This window comes from Leptopilina boulardi, unplaced genomic scaffold (genome assembly GCF_019393585.1).
Source record: "Leptopilina boulardi isolate dan_hultmark-lab unplaced genomic scaffold, ZJU_Lbou_2.1 LbouV2_392, whole genome shotgun sequence".
Classification (NCBI taxonomy): Eukaryota; Metazoa; Arthropoda; class Insecta; order Hymenoptera; family Figitidae; genus Leptopilina; species Leptopilina boulardi.
This window is the reverse complement of record NW_026137965.1, coordinates 1,489,718-1,513,679: the sequence shown is the minus strand read 5'-3', so window position 1 is coordinate 1,513,679 and position 23,962 is coordinate 1,489,718. Positions and strand designations below refer to the sequence as shown.

Genomic DNA, 23,962 nt, shown 5'->3' with positions numbered 1-23,962 from the left:
TTTTTCTCACTAGGGAAAAAGTAGCACTTTTTTCATAGAAAAACGATTTTTTTTTTGTCAAATCGTGGTAAAAGTGTTTTCTTTTATAAGCAGTAGAAAAAGTGTCTAGTGGAAAAAGTTTCTATTTTCCAACAAAGTGGAAAAAACCTTTCATCGATTATGTAATTCCATTTCCATTCCCAAAAGACAAAAACAGAATAATAATACTTTTAATATAGAATTAAAATAGTAAATTGAATTTTCTGAAAAAATACATTTTTTTGTAAGAAGAAAAAAAAATGTAAAGTTCATGTAATGAAATAAAAATGAGCATTCGACATTTGATAGTTTTAATCGAAATTCAGTGGTTACGTCGATGCATTCGAAGGACTATCTCATTGCGGTCGCACTTTATGAGAACAAGAGAAACGCCAACGCAAAACCCGCACGATTCGCTCAAAAGAACCCTCCCCCCTTTCTACTCCTCCACAAGACCTCTCTTCTTATTTACCGATATATGTAAGTAGATATATATATACCTCTTCCCCTCAATGCTTCTTTGCGGTTCCATTGTCGAAGGGTTTTTATTCCTCTACGCAGTCATTCCTCGCATCGCTTCTCTTTTCTTATATTCTTTCTCATCTTTTGCCTTGTAAAGCCAAACTCGTCAAGTAACCTAAATATCTTTCTCCTAAAAACTTTTCCAACACTTTTAAAACAAAACGTTCGAAAAAGATGAATCTTATAATTTTTCGCGTTTCAAAAATTTTATAAATTGAAAAAAAAAATAATTACAGAGAATTATTTGTATAATTTTTTATTTGCAAAATTTGTTTACTTTATGTATTCAAATATTAATTTTATATTTCTTTCAGTTTATGTTAAAAATATTAATTTTATTTACTTGTATTAATTAAGATTATTTTTAGATTTTATTTCAGAATCAAAAACAATTATGAAACCTAATTAGGAATAAAATTTCATAAAATTATCTCAATTTATTGTAATTTTTCATTTTAAATAACTTGAATTAGGGTTTATATATTCTTGAAATAAAAAAAACGTTCTTGTTTGTCAAAATTATAAATTCTACTAATTAGAAAATAAAAATGATTCTCGGGACGATTTTAATTAAATTTATTCCAAAAATTTATTGCAAAAAGTTAATAAAAATTTGTATCTCGAGTAGTTTCATGAATATTCCTCCAGAAAAATTTTATATTCCAATATACATATATGTATACGATGTTATAATTATTGAGAAATGGTATAGAAATTGCCCTAATTGAAATGAACTCGTTAGGGTAGAGGAAAAAAAATATATAGAGAGAGAAAGAGTATAAAGAGGGTTGCATTTGTAAACGAAAAGAGATTATTATCCAAAAAAGAAGAGATAACAATAAACGCATTGATGAAAGATAAGACACTGAAGGCCCAGCTGGATTATATGGTGTAATTAAAAAAAAGAAAATGATTCAAGGTAGCCATAAATACGATGGAACGTTGCGGGTACAGAGCTTCTCACTTTTTATTCCACGTTCAAATATAATTATTTGCCCCTTTTTTTTGTTGGTGTTTTCTGTTTTCTTCCGGCGCCCACCAACGGGCAAGCTTGTTATATGACCAGCGGGCATAAAATTTAATTTCGTTTCGCCGAAAACTAAAGTGGAGAATGCCCAGAGTGCCTCTCTCTCTCTCTCTCTATATATATATATATATATATATATCGCCCAACCTGATGGCCACTTTGCAGCTTCGTGTACAATAATCACCTACAACGAGAAACACTATAAATACGGAAGACATTAAAATTAACTACGCTTCTTTTATAAGATCGTAACCTGAACTTGGTGTGAAAAAATGTGACTTTTGTAAAAATTTATGTCACAATTGACGAGTCATTCCCGCGCAAGCATCACGAAATATGTCTTAGAATTTTTATTCGATTAAAAAAAATTGATAGAAAACATGTAAAAATTAACACTTTTTTTAGAAGAAGAAGGATTATTTTTAACAAATTATTTAAAGAATACTTTTACTGTTGATGTTGTGAAAAAAACCACTTTTCTACTAGGGAGAAAAGAGTACACTTTTTTCACTAGTGACAAAGACAATTATTTTTTATTCTAGGGAGAAAAGGTATAATTTTTTTCACTAGTTATTTTCACTAGTGCAGTTTCTCCTACTACGTAGTAAAGGGGTCACTTTTTCGTACTAAGGACGAAAGAGATTATTTTTCTTTCTTCTTTTTTTCCTTTCGAAAAGGGGTTACATTTCCCACTAGTGAGAAAAAGAAAAAATTCTGTTTCTGTTCTGTTTCTATTCTGAAATGGGATTATCTTTTTGTACTAGAAATGAAAGTGACTATTTTTTCTGCTAAAGAGAAATAGGATAATTTTTTCCACTAGTGAGAAAAAAATAGAAAAGAACCTATTTCTGTTGTTTTATTTTTCCTACTAGAGAGTAAAAGGTCACTTTTTCGTACTTAGGACGAAAATGTCAATTTTTCTACTAGGAAGAAAAAGGATTCATTTTTCCACTAGTGAAAAAGAAAATATATTTCTGTTCTGTTCTATTTCTAATCTGAAATGGGATCATCTTTTTCCACTAGGGACGAAAGTAACTATTTTTTTGCTAGAAAGGAAAGGGATTACTTTTCCCACTAGCAAGAAAAAAATAAAAGAACCTATTTTAATTCTATTTCATTTATATTCTGAAAAGGAATCCCATTTTTCTACAAGGGATAAATGTAACTACTTTTTCTGCTAGGGAAATCTCTTTTTCTAGAAAAAAGATTGCTTTTTCCACTAGTAAGAAAAAAAAGAAAATAATCTATTTCTGTTCTATTTCTATTCTACAATAGGATCATATTTTTCTACTAGGGACGAAAGTGACTATGTACCTACAAGGGAGAAAAGGAATTACTTTTCCCACTAGTGACAAAAAAGTAAAAGAACTTATTTCTGTTCTGTTCTATATTACTATACTGAAATGAGATCACCTTCTTTTATACTAGAGTTGAAAGTGACTAATAATTTTTTCTGCCAGAGAAATCTTTTTTCTAGAAAAGACAATACTTTTCCCACTAGTGAGAAAAAGAAAAGAACCTATTTCTGTTCTATTTTTATTCTGAAATGGGATCACCTTTTTATACTATGGTCGAAAATAACTACTTTTTTATTTGGGAGAAAAGGGATTATTTTTCCTACTAGTGAGAAAAATAACAAAAAAAACTTTTTTCTGTTCTACAAAAATTTTTTTAATTCTTTCAAATAGTTCAGTTTTTTAAAGGAATGTGATTATTATTCGATACTTTTTTTCAACTAAAGAAACGAAATAAGAAACATGAAAAAAATAAAGAAAGTATAATTTTCTTTACAATACTAGTTTATATAAAATATTCTTCCATATAATTTTTAGTATTTTGTTTTTGTATGAATGATTCCAATGGGTGAGAAAAGAAACTTGTTTATTAATTAGTACATTTCCGGTGTATAAATTAACATTCAATTAAAGCCAAGAGAGTTCCGTCAGGTTTTGACAGAAAAAGCAACAACTTTGCCATAAATCCCTCGAGTATCCCGAGCTTGCAATATATAACATCTCTTGGGAGTGTGGCAAATCGATCACACGTTGTGTATATATACGACATTTCCACTTTCTTTATAAGGATTTAAAAAAAAAGAAAAAACAAAATGAGACTGACTAGAATTAATAATCATATTCTTTATCTCTCTCTCTCTCCCTCTCTGTCTTGGAAACTGCAACTATTTCAAAAGTCTTTTAAAAAAAATGTGTATGAAACTTCTTTCGTAAGTTTGATTTTTATCAAAACATCAATTCCATAAGGTAAAAGAAACTTCTCAACTTCAATAGTTTCGAAAAATTCGAAAATAATAAACATTAAAAATGTCATGATAAAAATTAAAAATTGTGTAACGAAATATTTTTCATTCACCCAACAAATTTTTGGTTATAGATAAAAAAAATATATTCTCAATGAAAAAAAAAAAATATGTACGTCAATATCGCATTGGCCTTTGATGTTGATAATTAGATGCATATCCGTCTCATAAAATTTTCTAAGAGGCGCACACATATTAAAAAGAAAATTTATGTAAAAAAAGGGTTAAAAAAGGGATGGGGGGGAGAGAAATTCATTTTCGTAAACGTCAACAACCCAAAAAATAATGCCGGTTTAACGAACCAGGGGCCTAATTTAAAGACCCTTTCTTCTTCAATCCTGAACACTCTCATCTTCCCTGCGGTGAATTTTACGTATATGGTCGATATTCCAGTCGCTCCCGTTTAACGCCGACGTATTTCACGGTTTTAGCGCCGGTGCCTCCGCATGTAAAACCGCGCGTCGCTTTATCACGATGAGTAAAAATAGATTCTCTTTTTTTTCTCTTTCGTTCTCTCTCTCTCTCTCTCTCTCTCTCTCATCCTCATCGTTTTTATTTATCTTCATTCGTGCAACTTAACGAACGTTGGGTCTAAAACTTCCCGAGATTCATTCTCAAAAAAAAGAGAGAGAGAGAGAAAAAAAGGGGGGGGGAGGAGCCAATTGAAAATAATCAATTGCAGACGTTAATTTAAATTGCCATTCTCAAAATGAAGCTTTAATAAAGTTTCATAATGAAAACAACAATAAAAATTAACTATATTATCATTTTATGCAAAAGACATTTTTTTTAATGTTATTGCCTGATCACGACAAAATATACACATGTAGTTGTGTGCGTTTCTTAAAGTACAAATTAATTTCCAAGTTGAAATGTATAAAATCTTAATAAAATTATTTAAAAATAAATAATAATCATAATAAATAATAATAACAATATAATAATAATATAATAATAATAATAATAATAATAAATATAACACTGTTCTCGAAAAAGGTACTTTTTTAAAAAAAAAACTGGGCATATGGTGTATTTACCTAATTTGGGTACGCTGAAATCAATCACTTTAACTGTTTTTCAAAATTGGGTCAAATTTTTAAAATATTCGTCATTTTAGTATTTGTGCACGGAGAGAAATAGATGGTACGGGGTACTATCTAGATAGTATCAGGTATCATATTTGATCTTACATATACATATATATACATATATAATTTCTTACCATCTATTTCTCTCCGTGTGGTTCATTATCAGAATACAACATTTTTCTAATCAAAAAGCATAAGATTCACTTTAAACTCATTACAAATCCGCAGTATCAGTTTTTCAAAATTGAAAATGGTGGATCCAATATGGCGGACGAGTTTTTAACAATTTATAAAATTCCTTTGAAACTCGTTACTTAGGGGTTTTTGGGGTCTCTAATTACAAATACAGTGTCAGTTTTTCAAAATTAAAAATGGCGGATCCAATATGGTGGGTGAATTTATTAAATATTCAACAAATTCATTTGAAATTCATTACTCGGGGGGTTTTAGGGTATCAGCGACCTCAGAAATACCACGATTGCAAATCCGGTGTTAGTTTTCAAAATTAAAAGTGGCAAGTCCAATATGGCGAACGAATTTTTTAAAAACTCAAGAAATTCACTTGAAACTCGTTATACTCGGTGATTTTTTTGCGGTTGCTGAAACCAGATTTATAATCAGCGACCCTAAAAAACCCCCGAGTAATAAATTTCAAGTGAATCTGTTGAATTTTTAAAAACTCGTCCGCCATATTGAATCAACCATTTTCAATTTTAAAAAACTGATACTGGATTCGTAATTAGCGATCCCAAAAACACCCGAGTAACGAGTTTCCAGTGAATCTTACACTTTTTGGTTAGGAAAATTTTGTATTTTGTTAATGGACAAAAATAATACACAGATAAAAATGGTAAAACGAATAAAGTAACTTTTACTATACTATAAAAGTAAAACCTCAACTATTCGCAGTTTCTGCGCATTTCCGGCAATTTTTACTCCATAAATAGTAAAATTTACTATTTCAGGAATAATTTTTACTATTTCAGAAGTAAATTTGACTATTTTTGTAATATATTTGACTATTTATGAAGTAAAAATTGCCAGAAATGCGCAGAAACTGCGGACAGTTTAGGTTTTATTTTTAAAGTAGTAAAGGTTACTTTATTCGTTTTTCCATTTTTCTTCGTGTGACGAATATTTTGAAAATTTTACCTGATTTTAAAAAACGGCTAACGCAATTGAATTCTGCGTACCCAAATTAGATTAACAAAGTATATGCCCAGTTTGTTCATTTTTTGAACTAGCTCAAAATCAGTGTAATTTAAAATAAATTCTAATGTTCAAAAAATAGAATACAAAAACTATTCTATTTAAAAAAAAAATTACATTGATCGGCTTACATGAAAAGAAAATGACGTCTTCAGGTATAATTTGTTTTCACTATCAATCAATCGATCGTTTTCAGGTAAATCATTTGAGTTTTATATACAATCAATATTGCATCTTTAAAAAATAAGTGGCTTCATTCTCATCCCTCTTTATATATTTATATATATATATATATTATATATGTGATATGCCAGGAATCTGCATAAGCGATTACATTTATAGCGCGCGGTGCAAAACGACATTGCGTTGAATTTAATCGTTAATTGGTTCTCACGCAGATTTCTCCCCTATATATACCCGATTTGAAAATGTATTTATCTTCATGTCATCGAGATATGCTGTAATCGCAGTAGGTACAGCAGGTTATCGATTTAACAGTTTCAGATTTATTTTGTATTTTTGTCTTTACATATATATAAATATATATTATATGCATTCATAAATTAGAAAAAATATTTAGGGCCAGTTTTACCAACTCAGGTTAAAAGTTAATCCGCGATTAAAGCCAATTTAATCGCTCATGATTGGTCGGTTAAGGGTTTAATCGCTTATTAACTTTTAACCGGAGTTGGTGAAACTGACGCTTAATATCACAGGGTGTACAGAAATTTTTGAAAGAAAAATATTAGGACTTTTTCAAGGTCCTAACCTAATACTTTTTTAGCTTCATTTTTATCTGACCTAATTATTACTTAGCCTAAACATCATTTACCTTAATTATCATTTGAAATAATTTTCATCTGGCCTCATTATCATTTCACAGAAAAAACGAATGATAAATTTTGTTGCGGGTAATTATAACCAATATTAATTCACATAGACGGTGGCGCCCCAACTAGACTAAAATTTGTTGCAGTTAATTTTTATGCCGATTTTGGGGTAAAACTTAAACTAATTTTCATTTGATCTAATCATTATAAAACCTAATTCTCATTTGGCCTAATCTTACTATAACCTAATTATTATATTTGTTCTAATATGTATCTGACCTAATTCTCATTTGGCCTAATTTTACTATATCCTAATTGTTACTTGTTCTAATATTAATCTAGCATAATTCTTAATTGGCCTAATCTTAATGTAACCTAATTCTCTTTTGGCATAATCCTCATTTGATCTAATACTCACTTGGCCTAAACTTCATTTACCCATTAGGTTAAGTGAGGATTAGGCCAAATGAGAATTAGGTTATATTAAAATTATGCCAAATGAGAATTAGTATAAACGAGGATTAGAATTAATGAAGATTAGGCCAAATAAAAATTAGGTCATATACAGATTAGGCCAAATAGGTCAAATAAGTGTTAGGCAATTTGAAATTTGGAGAAAATTCATGCGCCTCCAATAACACTTATAAGAAAAAGAATAGAACTAGAAAAAATAGGAAAATTTTTACTGGGCTACGGGAAAATAAAAATATTTTCCTGTATTTAGCATATATTGAATGAAGAAATCGACAAGTGAGAGAAATTTTATCAGGCCAAGTGTTGTTAAAACTTTAGTTAATCACGAGCAAGACATTGGTCACACACTGGTTCTCGTTGTTTTAATTCACGAATGGCGTTCACCCATGTTCTTAAATTCAAATGCATCTTTTTTTTTTAAATTACTCCTTCGCACTCACATATGAGATTTTGTATCCTTCTTCGTTTCATTTCTTCTCTCTGTTTTGTCATTGACTTTGCCAATTCTTTCGTATGTATCTTCTGTGATTTCTTTTCTTTATTTTTTTTTTTTTGTTGAAATGTATTTATATACATCTTCGACCTTCAATACATGTATCTCCATCGTTGTATCGCGAAGCTGAAAACTCAATTACAGCTTAATGAATTGGCGACCCGAAGGAGAAAATAAGAGAGGGACTGAAGAAGAGAAGCTCTCGCGCGCTAGTCATCGGTTCGTAATGACTTGGACACGCCATTGCACTATCTTCTCTTAAAGTATAATTTCATTACAATCGCGCGACATGCTTTTCTATATCTAATACAATGTGTCGCTAATGATTGTTTATTCTCATAAATTAATTAGCCACATTTTTTAGAAAAAAAATTAACTCGAATTTTTTACTATCATTTTTTTCTAAATCAGATCGTATTATTTTAAATTATTAATCATTTTTTTCGACAAATGTTGGGTTAATGTCATTATCAATCTTTACAGAACTAACCTTTTTTCCGTTTCCGAATTCCACTTTTCACATTCCGAATTCCACATTCCGGATCACATTTACAAAATTCCGTATTTCAGATTCCACAATCCGGATTTCACATTCTGGATTCCAAATTCCGGATCCGAGTTTTCACTTTCGTATTCCACATTCCGAATCCCGCTTTTCCCATAGCGCATTCCGGATTCCACTTGTCAAATTCTGTATTCCAGATCCTATATTCTACATTCCGTATTCCACTTTCAGAATGTAAGATATGGAATTTGTCATTTTGAAAGTGGAATCCGAAATGTGAAATCCGGAATGTGGAAAGTATAATCCGGAATATGAGATTCAGAATGTAGAATCCGGAATGTGAAAAGTAGAATCCAGAATTTTGAAAGTGGGATCCGGAATACGGAATGTGGAATCCGAAATTTTGAAAGTGAAACGGAATTTGAAAAATGGAATACGGAATCTGAAATACGGAATTTAAAAAGTCGGATGCGGATTTAGGAATACGGAATATGGGATCCGGAATACGGAATTTGAAAAGTGGAATCCGAAATGTGAAAAGTTGAATCCGGATACGGAATGTGGAATACGAAATGTGGGTTCGGAATTCTAAAAGTATGTTTAATTATAATGTTTTTTAATAAAAATTAATTTTTATGCATTATTTTCAAAATAATTTTAAAACTCTTAACAAAGCATTGTGTTTATTTATTACTGTTATTATTATTTATAAATTAAAGTTTAATTTTTTTTAATTATAAAAAAAATTCTCGTGAAAATTAATGAATTAGCGTAGTTTAATTTAAAAATTGATAAATTCCCCCTCAGCGATATTTCACTGCAAATCAGTGGAACTTCACTGATTCAAATTTAGAAAGTTTATTGTAAAAAAAAATTTATCATACACGCACACTTATTTTTTTTATCACAGTGTGATCATATATGTAAGAAAATGCAAAACACTGTGGGTTGTTTCTCTGATTATCCCCGTGACGTTTCCAGGCGTAAACTACAGTATTTTATGGATACGCGCATTTATTGCTTAATCAAAAGGTGGATGCACAGTACAGTATCGCAATTAAATATCCATTACAAAATGTCTGTATATAAAAAAAATCGTAACTTTGCCGTGAATATCGTGTTTCGCCGCACAAGTGTATACGCTCATGGTAAATATATTTCCTGATACCTAGATCTTCTTTTTCCTGCGATGATTCCCGTGATGTTCGGTATCCAGGAGGGAGTATAGTCATCTCATAAAGATGCAATAATTGAATTAAGTTAAAGACATAATCAAGAAATTTAATCTTCCTATACTAGATTTCATTAGAAATTTTCCTCTTTTTTTTTTGTTTCCTCACAAAAATTATAATTTATTTTACAGAAACTACCTCATGCAAGTAAAATTAACTTTACACATAAAGTACGTAAAATACTTCAAAAAAAAAAGATACAAAATCTTGTAAAAATAAAAAAAAATTATAAAATAATGATGAATTTCTTAAGAAAACATAAATAAGAAATCATTATTACTACAACAAAATCGTTAAATACAGAAAATAATTTTCATATATAAAATAAATATTCTTTACTGATATAATAAAAAAAAATCGAATCAAAAATGAAATTTCAAAAAATAATGATAATAATAATTTCTCAACAACCTATAAATAAATTGTTTAAAAATATTACCTCACGATGAGGATTTATGAACCATTTACGAATGTAGGTGCAAAATTGATGTAAGAACTGTTTATCTTCTTTTTTTTTGTATTTTCTCGCATCTTTCTTCCCAACAAACTGTAGCCGGTTAATGTGAGATAAGAAAACCTTTCGGAGGCGGACAGGACCATAAAATTTGTCAGTGCATTCTCTGTATATAAAAAAAGCCGCGCCGCGCAATACGCCCAGGTGAAAATTTATAACTGATGGCGCACGTTAATGCGCAAAAATATTCTAAATGTAATAAACTCGATTTTATTTATTTTAATTATAAAGACAGGTAAGTAATAATTTTCTTTTTTTTTTTTGGAGAGAGGGGAAAAAAATTCCTCGTATAAATTTTTAACTCATAAAGAATAATGATATAAAATCTTTTTTAAAAGTGAACTTTTATAAATTGAATTTATAAGTATAATTCAAGTTATTCTTTTACATATTTTATCGGTTATGTGTGTTAAGCGTTATAATTATATAAACAGGTTTTATTTATCTATTCCCTGGCAAATGCATATAAAATGCTTTCAGCAAATTTAAAGGAGTTTACATTTTTTTTAATCATTATAACGCACTATTCGTGCGGCAGTAGATCAACTTTTAATCTTCATAGGCAAGTATTTTTGTCACTTATTACTAAAAATTGATTAATATATCATAAATTTTAATAATATTTATAAAATTATGTTTTAATTTAATTATTATTTTTTTAAATTCTTAATATTATAGATAAAATAAATTATGTGTTTTAAAAATATAGCTACATAGTCTCTAAATTTGAATTAGTATAAGAATTCGTTCTCTAATTTAAATTAGTGAAAATTTCTACTAATTTTTAAACATTTTTTTGCTAAAACTTTCGCAAAAAATTTAACTAAATTAAATAGTAATTTATACTAAAAATTAGTGAACAAATTCTTACTTAAATTTAGAGAGTACGAAACATTAAAATATGTTTTGTACTCAATAAATAAATATTTCTCTATTAGAATCAAATTTAAATCCTGTAATAAAAAAGACAGACATGACACTTGTCACATAAGTCCTATCAAAAAGTGCCCCACACATTTTTTGTAGGGAACTTTCTCTAAAATATACCTCCTGTAGTATTCCCGAAAGGTTAATTTGAAAATTTAAAATTTCGATAATTTTTAAAATTGTAAAAAAATTTATTTAATTCAAATTATCCGAGGGGGACTTTACTCAGGTAGTCAACTGTACACGTTTTTAACTATAGTAAATTCCCCCTCGAAATTATCGATTACTTGACTATTATCAAATAAATATTTATTTGAACCAAGTAATTTTTATTTGAATTAATATATATTTGAAACAAAAATTTCTGTATTTGAAACATTCATCATTTAATTGACTCAAATAATATTTATTGAATAAAACAAATATTTGATATTAAGTCAAGTAATCGATTTACCGTCACCTTTGCTTCAGTAATCGTCACATAAGTAATTTGAGAATTTAAAGCAATGTATTTAAAAAATTATTATTATTATAATTTATTATTTGTACACTGAAAAAAAATTCTAGTTAGAATAACCAGAATTCTAGTTAGAATAACCAGAATTCTGGTTAGGGTATATTTAACATTTTGATTCTGGTTAGGTTAACCAGAATTCTGGTTATTTTAACGAGAATTCTAGTTAATTCAACTAGAATTCTGGTTAACATAACTAGAAAGTAATGTTAAATATAGCCTAACCAGAAATTTTTTTTCAGTGTATAAAAATAATTATTTAAAATCAAAAAAACTATTTGTTTTAGAAAATATTTTATGTAATTTTCAATGAAAGTGACGGTAACTAAAGCAGTGACGAAGACTGGGGCACTTAAATTTAAAAAATTCGATTTATTACATAGAAATTACATATTCCATGGACCTGATATAATTAATTAAAATAAATTGTAAAATATTTTATTATTAAATTGTAATATAATAAACACGAGCTCTTAAGCGCGCTATCGATTACAATAATTTAAATAGAAAAAAATATTTTTATACAGTACAAAATATATTTTTAATATTTCATATACATATACATTTTTTATGCTCGAATACTTTTAATTTATTTTCTTATCTATAATAATGTCGCGTGCACAATTATTGTATGTAAATACTACCATAATTTTTTAAAAAAGATATTATATATACACAATGTATATTTTAAAAAGTAATTTTAAAAAAATGTTTTAAAATTTTTAAACTTTTTTTTTGTTTATATTTATTAATTATGTGAAAAAATGCATTCTTCCACAAAATTAAAATGAAAAATCATGTGTTTTTGTAATAAATAAAATATATTTTAATTTTTGCAGTAAAACATTAAAAGATTGTCAAAATGAATCTCAGATTTCTTTTTCTTATTTTTCTGGGATTTCTTTCAACCGGTATAAGTCAAAACTTAAATAAAAATACAACATTGGAAGAGGTCTATCAATGGAAATATGTCGACTATGAATATGATAGTCAAGAGAGAAAAGATGAAATTCTTAAAAACGGCAACTATAGTAAATCAAAAATATTGATTACAAATTTTTATTTAGTTCCAGGTATCAATATTAATAATTGTAATTAATACAGAAAGTCTTAAAAATAATTACTTTAAATTTTACTAAAATTTAAATAACAGATGGACGTACTTTTGTGACTCTCAATAAAAATGATAAATCTCCTGTGACACTAGCAACGGTGTCAAAAAATCAATCCTCAAGTGGACCTTTATTAACACCATATCCAAATTGGCAATGGCACGTGAGAAAAGATTGTTTCGGAATATATAGAGCAACTAGTATTCAAGTAATAATTTAATATTCTCAAATATTTAGAAGTATATGAATTTATAGTGAATTATCTGCGAAGTATCGTGAAATATCCTAAAATATCTTAAAATACTGTAAATTATTTTGAAATATCTTGAATTATCTAGCAGTATTTTGAAATATTTTGAATTATTCTGAATTATATTGAAGCAATTTGAAGTATGCTTTATTATCTACAGTATCCAAAATTATCTGAAGTGAAATATATCATAAAAAACCTTGAAGTACTAAAAAAAAAATTTTGAAATATCCTGAATTATCTTGAAGTATTTTAAATTATCTGAAATATCTGAATTAACCTAAATTATCTGAAGTGTTATGAATTATTTTGAAATACTTTGAATTATCTTCAAGTATTTTAAATTATCTGAAATATTCTGAATTATCTGAAGTATATAGTGAAATATCAAGTAACTTGAAGTACCGAGAATTATCTCGAAATATCCCAAATATCGTGTTATATCTAAAGAATTATGTAGTCAATGAAACATTTGGAATTATTTAAGATAGTAGTATGTGTATACCAAAATTTTGAAGTTGTAATTCTCGGTTTTAATTTTTTTCATAGACAGATACATGCAACAGTAATAGATTATGGATTCTGGACAACGGTACTGATGATAATAAAACACAAGTGTGTCAGCCTCAATTATTAATTTTTGATCTGAAAAAAAATCGACTAATCGCAAGATATTCCATTCCACGGAAATTTGCACAGGGAAGTGATGGAAAGGGAAGATTATTGCGTGCAATTGTTGAAACCAGTGGCTGGTGGTGTGGAACAACAAAAGTAAAATTCGAATAATTTTTTCTTAAAAATTAAATAATTACCCGAACTACAAATTCTTTATTCTTTTCAATTAGATTTACATGAGTTACTATGAAACAAGTGCAATACTTGTTTGGAATGGTCGTAAATTTTGGCGGATAAGTGGTCCAAATCCAAAAGATCTAGTTGGACCTTTAGCAGTAGCAAACAAATATATTCCAGCACCTGGTGGTATTTTTGGTTTTGCTTTATCACCAAAAATTGACAATAATCCTCAATTCATCGCAATGTCATCTTTAGGAAGTTTTCACGTATTCACTGCAAAAATTGATGATATTCTTGCTTCTGAACCGAAAGTTGGCTTTTTCAAATGGTTATTTAGTCCAATTAGAAATTTATTTAAAAGAGGAAAATCACAGGAAAATGACACAACTATTGAAATTACACGTCATGAATATAGAATGCCAAATCCATCAGCTGCTTTTGCATTCGACTCAAGGGGAATATTGTATGTGGGCGTTAATGCGTACATTAGTTTGGCTTGTGCTAACACTGCGAAAAGCACTGCGAATAAGACAGATGTTCCATATTTTGTGAGTCTTTAAATATTTTAATTCACAATTAATGACAATGATTTTAATTTAGATATATTTAATCTATCATTTAAAAATGATAAAAATATAAAAATAAAATTTTCTTTTAGACTGTCATTGATTCAGATCCGAAGAAGTTACAATTTGTATCTGGGGCTTATACATTTAATTCATCAGTTACAAAAGGAAAAGAAGAAGAACTGTGGATTCTTACAAATCGATATTTAGATTTTGTGTACGACGCTTTGAATTTGACAGACATCAATTATAGAATTATGAAACAAAGTGTAAAAAAACTTACAGATGGCACTAAATGTGCTTAAATTCAAAATTAATAATGTAATATTTTTGGAAAAAAAATCATTGACAAAACTAAAGTTCAAAAATATTGTTTTCATTGACAAAATAAAAACAAAAAAGAAAAGAAAAAAAAGGCATTCGACGTTGTCTCGTATCTTCCTTTTTCGTCCATTCCTTAACGTTTCCAGTTATTCGCAATCAGGATTTTTCACAAACAAGACTTCAGGTTCATCGACTCAAAGTCACTTGTCCCGAACGATTTGTCGGTGCGTTGCAATCAATGTCACATCCTTCAATGGTCATAAAGGATGGCGCAAAAAAAAAGATCAATTTCTATGTCTAAAGGAACGAGAAAATACCCGGAAGTATAGAAAGTTGTTGGTGTGATGATGATGATGATAATGACGATAGTCATCATCATTCTCCATGACATTTCTTCAAAACCAATGATGACGATCAATTAAGTTATATATAGTATATGGCGACCCCCTTCGGCATTTATCAAACGATCTTTGTAATTATCCATATACCCTTTTCTCGTGCTCGAAGCATTTTTTTTAAATTCTTTGATTTATGTCTCTATGATGATTATTACGCACTGAAATTGACAATCAACAATCATTATTATCCGAGCGTGAAAATTATTGTTACTTTATAAAAATCGCTAGATACAAATTGGAAAAAGAAAACATTTCTACATTCATTAGAGGGGAAAAATATATTTGTCTCAGAAATAATAATTCAGCTAAATATAATATAATAATAAATATATAATTTTAAAAAATAAAATAAAAATTATTTTATAATTTGAAAAAATTAAGCCTCATTTTCTGAGGTGCGTTTCTAATTGCAAAGAAGTTGCTAGGCAGTTTTTTTCGAGAGAGAAAATATTGTTGAAGGAGGTACAGTGTTAAGGAACTTCACACAGTAAATGGATTCTTTTTGCCTCCCTCATTTTACATTATTATTATTATTTTTATTTCCCTTTCTTCGTCTCACTCTGCGGTAACCAGCTGCACGTATATAGCTGAATTCAAGTTGGTATATATATAGTGAGAGGTGGATGTTACCGCAAAGACGTGCGGAGAAGGTGCAGCCAAGAAAAGGAGAGATGAAAAGAAAAGAAAAAAGTAGAAGAGAGACTATAAGGCAAAAGAATCACGTTTCCTTGTCTCTCTTTCTCTTTCTATTGGTCAAATCTAATCATTCATCTTTCTTCAACCCGGTCGTATAGCAAAAACCTTGCTATTCATTAGAGTCACTCGCGCTATTAAGATAATTGCTGCGCCAGTGGATCCGCGAGATACCAGATGGCTTTAGATTTCTTCTTCGGTTTTATATTATTCTCAAAAGAATAGAATTTGGATCAAAGATGAATTTCTCTTTTACTTAAATAAAAATTTTTCTTGAGGAATTTCTGAATTATATATATCTACCAATTTCCATTCCCACATTCAAATTTTTTAATTTCCACTCACACTTTTATTCATACTTTTTCCAATTTTCATTCTCACTTCCATTTCCACTTTCACTTTATCTCAATTCCATTCCCACTTCCATTTCAACTTCCACTTTCACTTATTTCCGCTCTTCTATTTCTACAATTTTCGTTTTCCACTCCCATTTTCACTTTTTTCAAATTTCATTCCCACTCCCATTTCCAATTTTTCCAATCCTACTTCCATTTCCACTTTTTCTAATTTCCTCTCCCACTTTCATAATTTTGTTTTTCCACTTACACATTTTCCAATTTCCATTCAAACTTTTGCTTTTTCAATTTCCATTATCACGTCCATTCCCACTTTTTCCTATTACGATTACTGATTCAATTTCCACTTTTCCAATTTCCATTCCTGCTCCCATTTCCACTTTTTCCAAATTCCATTTCAATTTCCTTTTCTACTTTTTCTAATTTCCTCTTCTATTTCTACAATATTAATTTTCCTCTCCCACTTTTTTCAAATTCCATTCCCACTCCCATTACCAATTTTTCCAATCCTACTTCAAATCCTACTTTCATTTATACTTTTTCTACTTTCCTTTCCCTCTTCCATTTCCACTTCCACTTTATCCAAATTCCATTCCTACTTCCATTTCAACTTCACTTTCACTAATTTCCATTTCCTCTTCTATTACTATAATCTCATTTTCCAATTCCATTTTCATTTACACTTTTTCTACTTTCCTTTCCCACCTCCATTTCCACTTCTACTTTATCCAAATTCCATTCCTACTTCCATTTCAATTTCTACTTTCTCTAATTTCCATTTTCTCTTCTATTACTATAATTAACATTTTCTAATTCCACTTCCATTTCCAATTTTTCTAATCCTACTTTTAATCCTACTTTCATTTCCATTTTTCCAATTTCCATTCCTACTATCATTTCCACTTTATAAAATTCCATTCCAATTTCCATTTCAAGATTCTCTAATTTCCTCTTTCATTTCTCCAATTTTCATTTCCACTATTTTCAAATTCCATTTCTACTCCCATTTCCAGTTTTTCCAATTCTACTTCTAATCCTACATTTATTTCCACTTCTTCTACTTTCCTTTCCAATTTCCACTTTATCCAAATTCCATTCTCACTTCCATTTCAACTTTCACTAATTTTCTTTCCCTCTTCTATTTCTACAATTTTTTTTCCAATCCCACTTCAATTTCCAATTTTTCCAACCTTACTGCTAATCCTACTTTCATTTCCACTTTTTCTACTTTCCTTTCCTATACTTCCATTGCCACAATTTTTATTTTTCACTCACACTTTTTTCTAATTTCCTCTCCAACTTTTGCTTTTTCCAATTTCCATTCCCACATTTTCCAATTACAATTACTAATTCTATTTCCACTTTTCCAATTTCTACTTCCACTTCTATTTCCACTCTTTCAAATTCCACTCCCATTCTCATTACCACTTTCATTTTTTCTAATATATATTTTTTTAAAAGAAATTTTTATTAAACACCATTTTTAGGTACCGAATATCTGTTTGACAGAATTTTTATTTTACATAATCACTCTTTACCCAATTTTTTATTTAAAAAATTCTAATTTAACCGAATATTAATTTAGCAGAATTCTCATTCAACAGAATTTTAAATGATTCAATTTTTTAAATGTCAAAATTTTCAATTCATAAAATCTTTGTTTGCACAAATCTTTATTTGCACGAATTGTTATTTGATAGAATTCTCAAAAGATCGAATTTTCATTCATTCAAAATTATAAATAAATTAATAATAAATGGACAGATAGATTTCAGTTGGAATATTAAAATTAACCAATCAGAAATTATCAAGGAAATCGTGGAAGTGGAAATTAGAAAAAGTGGTAAAGGAAATTGAAAAACGTGGAAGTAGAAGTAAGAAAAAGTGAAAATGGAAGTGGGAGAGAAAATTAGTAGAAGTGGATAAGAGAATAAGAATAGCAAAAGTGGAAATTAGAATGGAAATAGAAGTGGATTTACATAATTTACCCCCAGGTAAAAAACATATTTCTATTACAATGAAAATTTTAATTGGATTAGATAGTACGATAGAAAATTAAGGAATCCGTCAGAGTATGTAGGTTTCCTTTACCAGTTCGTAATCAATTCTCCACATTCAATTTTTGTTAGCATTATAACCAAAAAATTTATACTACTATTTGTTTCTTTTTTTATTGTCCCATTTTTTAAAAATAAATAAATTTTACCAAGAGGAAGAAATATATGTTTCTCACATTATTTTTTTCATGACTGACCGGTTTTAAAGAACGAGGAACTTCATTTCAGAATTTCGTAATCCAAAAAGCTACTTGAAAAACATATTGCCAGGACCTGATGAGTGTATGCCTGGATCCTTTCTCACATTATTATTTTTAGCTGACCGGTTTCGAGAAGCGAAAGGAACAAGATAAATGATCTTTTAAGGTCCTAAATATATATATATATGAAACTTGAACGTCAAAAATCGACGTAATTTCAATATATTGCTTAATTCGAAAAGTCATCAAAATATTCGTTTTTTTTTGGTAAAAAGAAGATAATTTCTAGATTAGGGAATAAGAAAATGTTATACAGTGATATAAATTCTCGAAGAAGAAATTTCTACCTCCTAACCTTTTCTTCATTTGTCGACATCGACTTGGGTTTTACGAGACAAATTATGAAAGAGCATGTTTGTAGTACCCTATAACTACATCTTCATTGCAAGCTGAACCAAGTCTCTCGAGTTAAAAGAATTGACGGGAGACGAATACGTGAAGGAAGCTGAGTCTTGTCTTGTACCAAGAATCGGCATCCTTTGGTACTTCATTGGGACGTAACCATAGGCTAACCCATTCTGCATCGATCCCCCAGGGGATCTGTTCGACGACATCGCGAGGACAGCAAGGAATGTGATTTGATGATTCCTCTTAGAAGATAGATCCTGCCGTCGGCGTTGCAAGACAAACGACAATTTACAATAAAATCAATATCAAACAAATATAATTTAAAATTAAAAAAAAGAAAAATTCAATTTTTATTTATCTTTAGAAAGAAATTTTCTTCTTTTTTCAAGTTCGATTCTTTTTTTGACAAGTGTTGTTGAACGCAAGAAAATAATAAGGTTATAGACAAAATTTAGAAAAAGGGTTTGATTTAGGCAACAAAATGTTTGGTTGGGGATTTAAGAAACCAACATTTTTCTGTTGCGTCTGCAAAATTTTGATTATCCCAACGAAACTTTAGTTAGGACAACAAAAATTTTGAAGCAACAAACCAATTTTGGTTGCTTCAATACCAATTAAACAGTTTGTTATCAAAACCGAACTATTTTTTCAGTAAATTACTATTATACGAACAGTAATTTTTGATAACTAATACAGCTTCTTATTAGATTTCAATCGAACCATATTTTCATTAAGATTCGATGGTCAGTAATCTTATAAATTCTGAACAATTTTCTTTTAAGAGAATCTTATTAGTAATAGGGAAATCTAGACAAGGTCCACATGAGAATTCTATTAAAATTTCTGCATGGGTATATATAAAATAAAATTGTCAGAAAATTTTTTTTATGATCTTAATGACTGATGTGGAAGTTATAATAATATCACGTGCGTTTCTACGCAGGAAAACGATGCGCATGGCAGGGGTGATTCATGGATGAAAATTATTTAGTATCGTGTGGCAGGGCCATATTATGTGTCATTATACAAGATTTGCTTTATGATTACTGGGATCTTAATGTCAGTAACTCCCCCTCTTACTTTGCGTTACTTGCAATTGCCCGTTGATATTTTATATAAGAGAAAGACGCACACGTATAAAATCTGTACGACAAAAATTTGCGGTAAATTCGCCTTCTCTCATTACAATTTTATAATTCACGTAGCCACAAGCCACGGACTTTCAATATTTTATATAAATATACATATATATGATTATATTTAGTAATTTATCTAATCACCGAATTTAATATTTCTGACGCAGGTACGCTTAAAAATTCGGTCTTTGTCGCAATCCTATAAGAAGCTAATGCAATTCTGTTTACGGATTCGTAATTTTTAATTCCTATAAGAAATTATAAACATTTTTTAAATTCTTATAAATTCAATGTGGGGAATATTCATGCGTCCAGCAAAGACACAGTGAATCGCTCAAAGGTGTGGACAACAGTGATCAACATGAGAGAATACTTGGCCGCAAATGTAACGAGAGGACGTGTAACGCCCACATGATCGCCTTGATATCTACGAAGTATTTTTTTCTCCTTTTTTTTTGCTGCTGCACAGGGATATGATGAAGAGGACAACTAATATTACTACATACACAAGTATAGAGACGAACTCGCTTGCATTTTAGACTCACGTGCGTGAGGTTCGATTTATGCGGTCGTTTATCAATCCTATATAGGATGTGAGAAACCGTTTTTTTTTCTTTTATTCGTGGAGACGCACATAACGTAACGAAAGAAGCAACCTAGTTGGAATCTCTAATGATTCTTTTATGTTATTCAAAAGAAGCGGGAACTCAATGCGATAAGGAAGAAAAGCAGATATGCAAACGATTCAATAATGCAACGCAATCAATGCCAAATAAAGGTTTACCGTATAACGCTTCGTTGCGGTTTAGCGATAACGTTACCACCTCGAGGGAGAATGATTTTTCTTTTCTTCTACAGTCGTAAAATTTCTCTCGAACGCGCTCATTATCAGGGAATTTTACTTACAAGAACAATAACGATAGATCAATTTTTTATCAGTATCGCTAAATCGGGAAAATTCAATTTTAGATATATAATGTCCATTTCCTGAATTCTTATCGCACTGAAATAAATCTACTTCAATAAACAACAATTAGCAATTCGAATTAATTTTATTTACAAAAAAAAATGTTCTTATCGGATAATTAATCTTTTTTTTAAAAAAAATCTTTATTTGATAAAGTTTCAATATGAGAAAAAACTTTCTAAAGTATAAGAAGAATTTTAGGAACGTTTAGGGCCGATGACCCAAACTTTTTTTTCGGTATAATACCAAAATGCGAATCAATTGCTCCGATTGGGATTGAATCCAATATATATATATATACCTCCTTCTCCCCCATCAGCCCTTATTTTTACCTCGTTATCTGTTCCTCTTTCGGAGCAAACAGAATAAGCGACAAAGGAAAAGCCGCTCTAGATTGAAATTGAGACAAAGTCGGCGAATCGAGTGTATGTCCATATAAAAATTTTTAAGGGGGACAACACAGGATTTACGCCAACTACAATTTCCTTAGCGGACCCATATAGCGATTTATACATTATTCTGCTTTTTGATGTATAAAGTTCACTGCGATTTTGACAAATATCAGCCATTGTCTTTTATACATTTAATGTGCGTGTGAAACAGAAAATAAAAATGTCATTTACGAGTTTATACAAATGAAATACAATGTTACTGCGTTTATAACAAATATCGAAAAAAAATATTCTAAAATTAAGAATACATCGTTATTTACACTGATAAAAAATTTTACTTTTAATTCAAATAATCGGTAACTTGACTATTAGCAAAAAAATATTTATTTGCATTAAAAAATTGGGTTAATTAAATGGTATTTGTTTCAAATACAAAAATTATTGGTTCAAATACAGTTTATTTAATTCAATTAAAAATTATGGGGCGCAGGATTATTCCATAAAAATCATTAATTAGAACTTTTATTTTGAAGAATTTTATCAGAAATAATAATTTTTTGACTAATTTTTATTTATCGAATTAGCATTTGACAAATTTTCTTTTTATACTAATTTTTGCATAACAAAATTTTTAGCTATCAAATTTTTGTTAGGCAGAATTTTTATTTTATTTTTAATTTGTTTACGTAACAATTTTATGTAAAAGAGTTTTTATTTAATCGAATGTTTGGCAGAAATTTTTATTTACTATCATTTTCTTTACGTGAATTTTTATTTAATCGCATGTTAATTTAATAGAATTCTCATTCAATCGGATTTTATGATTCGAATTTTTAAATGACAAATTCAAATTTACCGAATTTTTAATTGTACGGATTTTTTAGACGCCGAATTTTCATTTGTCCGAAATTACAAATGGCTGAACAAACAATCGACAGAAAAATTTCGATACTATTTTTTAAAATTAACCAATGATTTTGTTTATTCGGCCATTTGTAATTTAGGAAAAATAAAAATTCGGCGTCTTCATAATTCATACAATTAAAAATTCGTAAACATAAAAATTCGGTGAATTGGAATTTCTGTTATTTAGAAATTCCAATCACATAAAATTCGATTAAATGAGAATTCTGTTAAATTAAAATTGTTTTAAATAAAAAGTCATGTTAAGAAAAATGACTGTAAAATAAAAATCCTGCTGACCAAAAATTAGATAGATAAATATTTTGTTATGCAAAAATTCGTATAAAAAGAAAATCTATCAAATTTTAATTAGAAAATTAAAAATTCGTCTTAAAAATAATTAATTAAAATTATATTTTAGCCCCTAAAATATATTTTTTATGAGATGTAATAATTGAAATCATTATTATCTAATTAAAAGATAAATAAAGTAAAAATCTTGTTACTGACAGCTCATCATGAATTGAATGTTCCCGCGGTATGAATTTCGTAAAGTTGTAGATGGCGCTTTTAGCCCTCGTTCGAGCAGACGATAAACGCACGTTTCTTGTCTACCAGCAAAAAGAAAAAAAAAACTCTCAGGAGCAAAGCGATTCGTTGCATTCACCTGTCCTAATTGTAACATTATTATATCCCATGGAATAATTGTAATAGAATCACCGATTATAATTAAAGATTTATAATAAAGTTATTTTGTCATTTTATATCTATGAATTATTTTATTAATATTGTGAACAAATTGAACAAGAATATTATTGGATTATCGCAAATAACAATTCCGAGTGTCAAGGATCTTTTTAACTTCTTTCAAATAAGACTTCCTTTCTGCCTTAAAATAAAATTTTTATTTAGGGAATAGTATATTATGTGGCAAGCACGTAAAGTAGTACTTTTTAGGTGAGGATGTAATTTTCAGTACGAGCTGTCGTTAGTGTGACGTAGGTGAGACGAAGACGAGCCGAGTCGAACCGAAGTCGCACAGACAGCGAGTATTGAAATCATCCGAACCTAAAAATTACTACGTGCGAGCCACATACGCTATTTTTTTCGCCATTGTTATCAAAAAGTGAAACAATTTTAAAGAAAAAAAATTTATTTTTTAAAACAACTAATTAAAATTAAATTTTAGAATAGTTTATGCAAAAATTAACAACTGCCTAAAAAAGACTTTATAGGGCAGTTTTCTGCCTAAAAAAGTCTTTTTTAGGCAGTTGACCCAAACTGCCTTAAAAAGTGCTACTTTATCTACCCAAAACAGGCACAAAAAAGACACTTTTTCATGTCAATGGCGAAAAAAATTTATTTATTTCATTTTTTTATTTTGTAAGATTAAAATTTTGTAAAAATTTCAAGGACATATTCTCAGTTTTAGAATACATTCTTTCGATGCATTTACCTCAATGTATATGTAATATGTACTTAAAAATAACGTTAAGTACAGCGATAATAATTTAATTAGTCTAATTAATTTAATTTATATATAATCACATCGAGGAATATAATAAATCTTTTCGTTGGAAACTAATTCTCCAGCTGACATTTATGAGATTAATCACAGATTGCGAAAGAAAGTAGCAATAAATCATAAATGCATTTCTGAAGACTACTATAATGGGGCTCTAATCAATTTTCCCATAGAAGACAAATTGAGAGCGAAATATAATTTTCAATATGA

General features: G+C 28.9%; 1 protein-coding gene across 1 annotated transcript; it reads left to right on the top strand.

Moving 5' to 3' along the window:
* Positions 1-10,736: 10,736 nt before the first annotated feature.
* On the top strand, positions 10,737-14,801 carry LOC127288580 (major royal jelly protein 2-like). The gene is made up of 6 exons (XM_051316119.1): positions 10,737-10,791; positions 12,510-12,743; positions 12,824-12,990; positions 13,582-13,803; positions 13,878-14,375; positions 14,486-14,801. Exons 2-6 carry the CDS (start codon positions 12,533-12,535, stop codon positions 14,696-14,698), a joined length of 1,311 nt encoding a protein of 436 aa, XP_051172076.1. The 5' UTR covers positions 10,737-10,791; positions 12,510-12,532; the 3' UTR covers positions 14,699-14,801.
* Positions 14,802-23,962: the final 9,161 nt, after the last annotated feature.

Excerpts from the sequence above, each read along its gene's own strand:
- LOC127288580 (XM_051316119.1), top strand. The coding sequence starts at position 12,533 with ATGAATCTCAGATTTCTTTTTCTTATTTTTCTGGGATTTCTTTCAACC. Across the intron at positions 12,991-13,581 it reads ATAGAGCAACTAGTATTCAA|ACAGATACATGCAACAGTAA; the intron begins GTAATAATTTAA and ends TTTTTTTCATAG. Across the intron at positions 14,376-14,485 it reads AGACAGATGTTCCATATTTT|ACTGTCATTGATTCAGATCC; the intron begins GTGAGTCTTTAA and ends ATTTTCTTTTAG.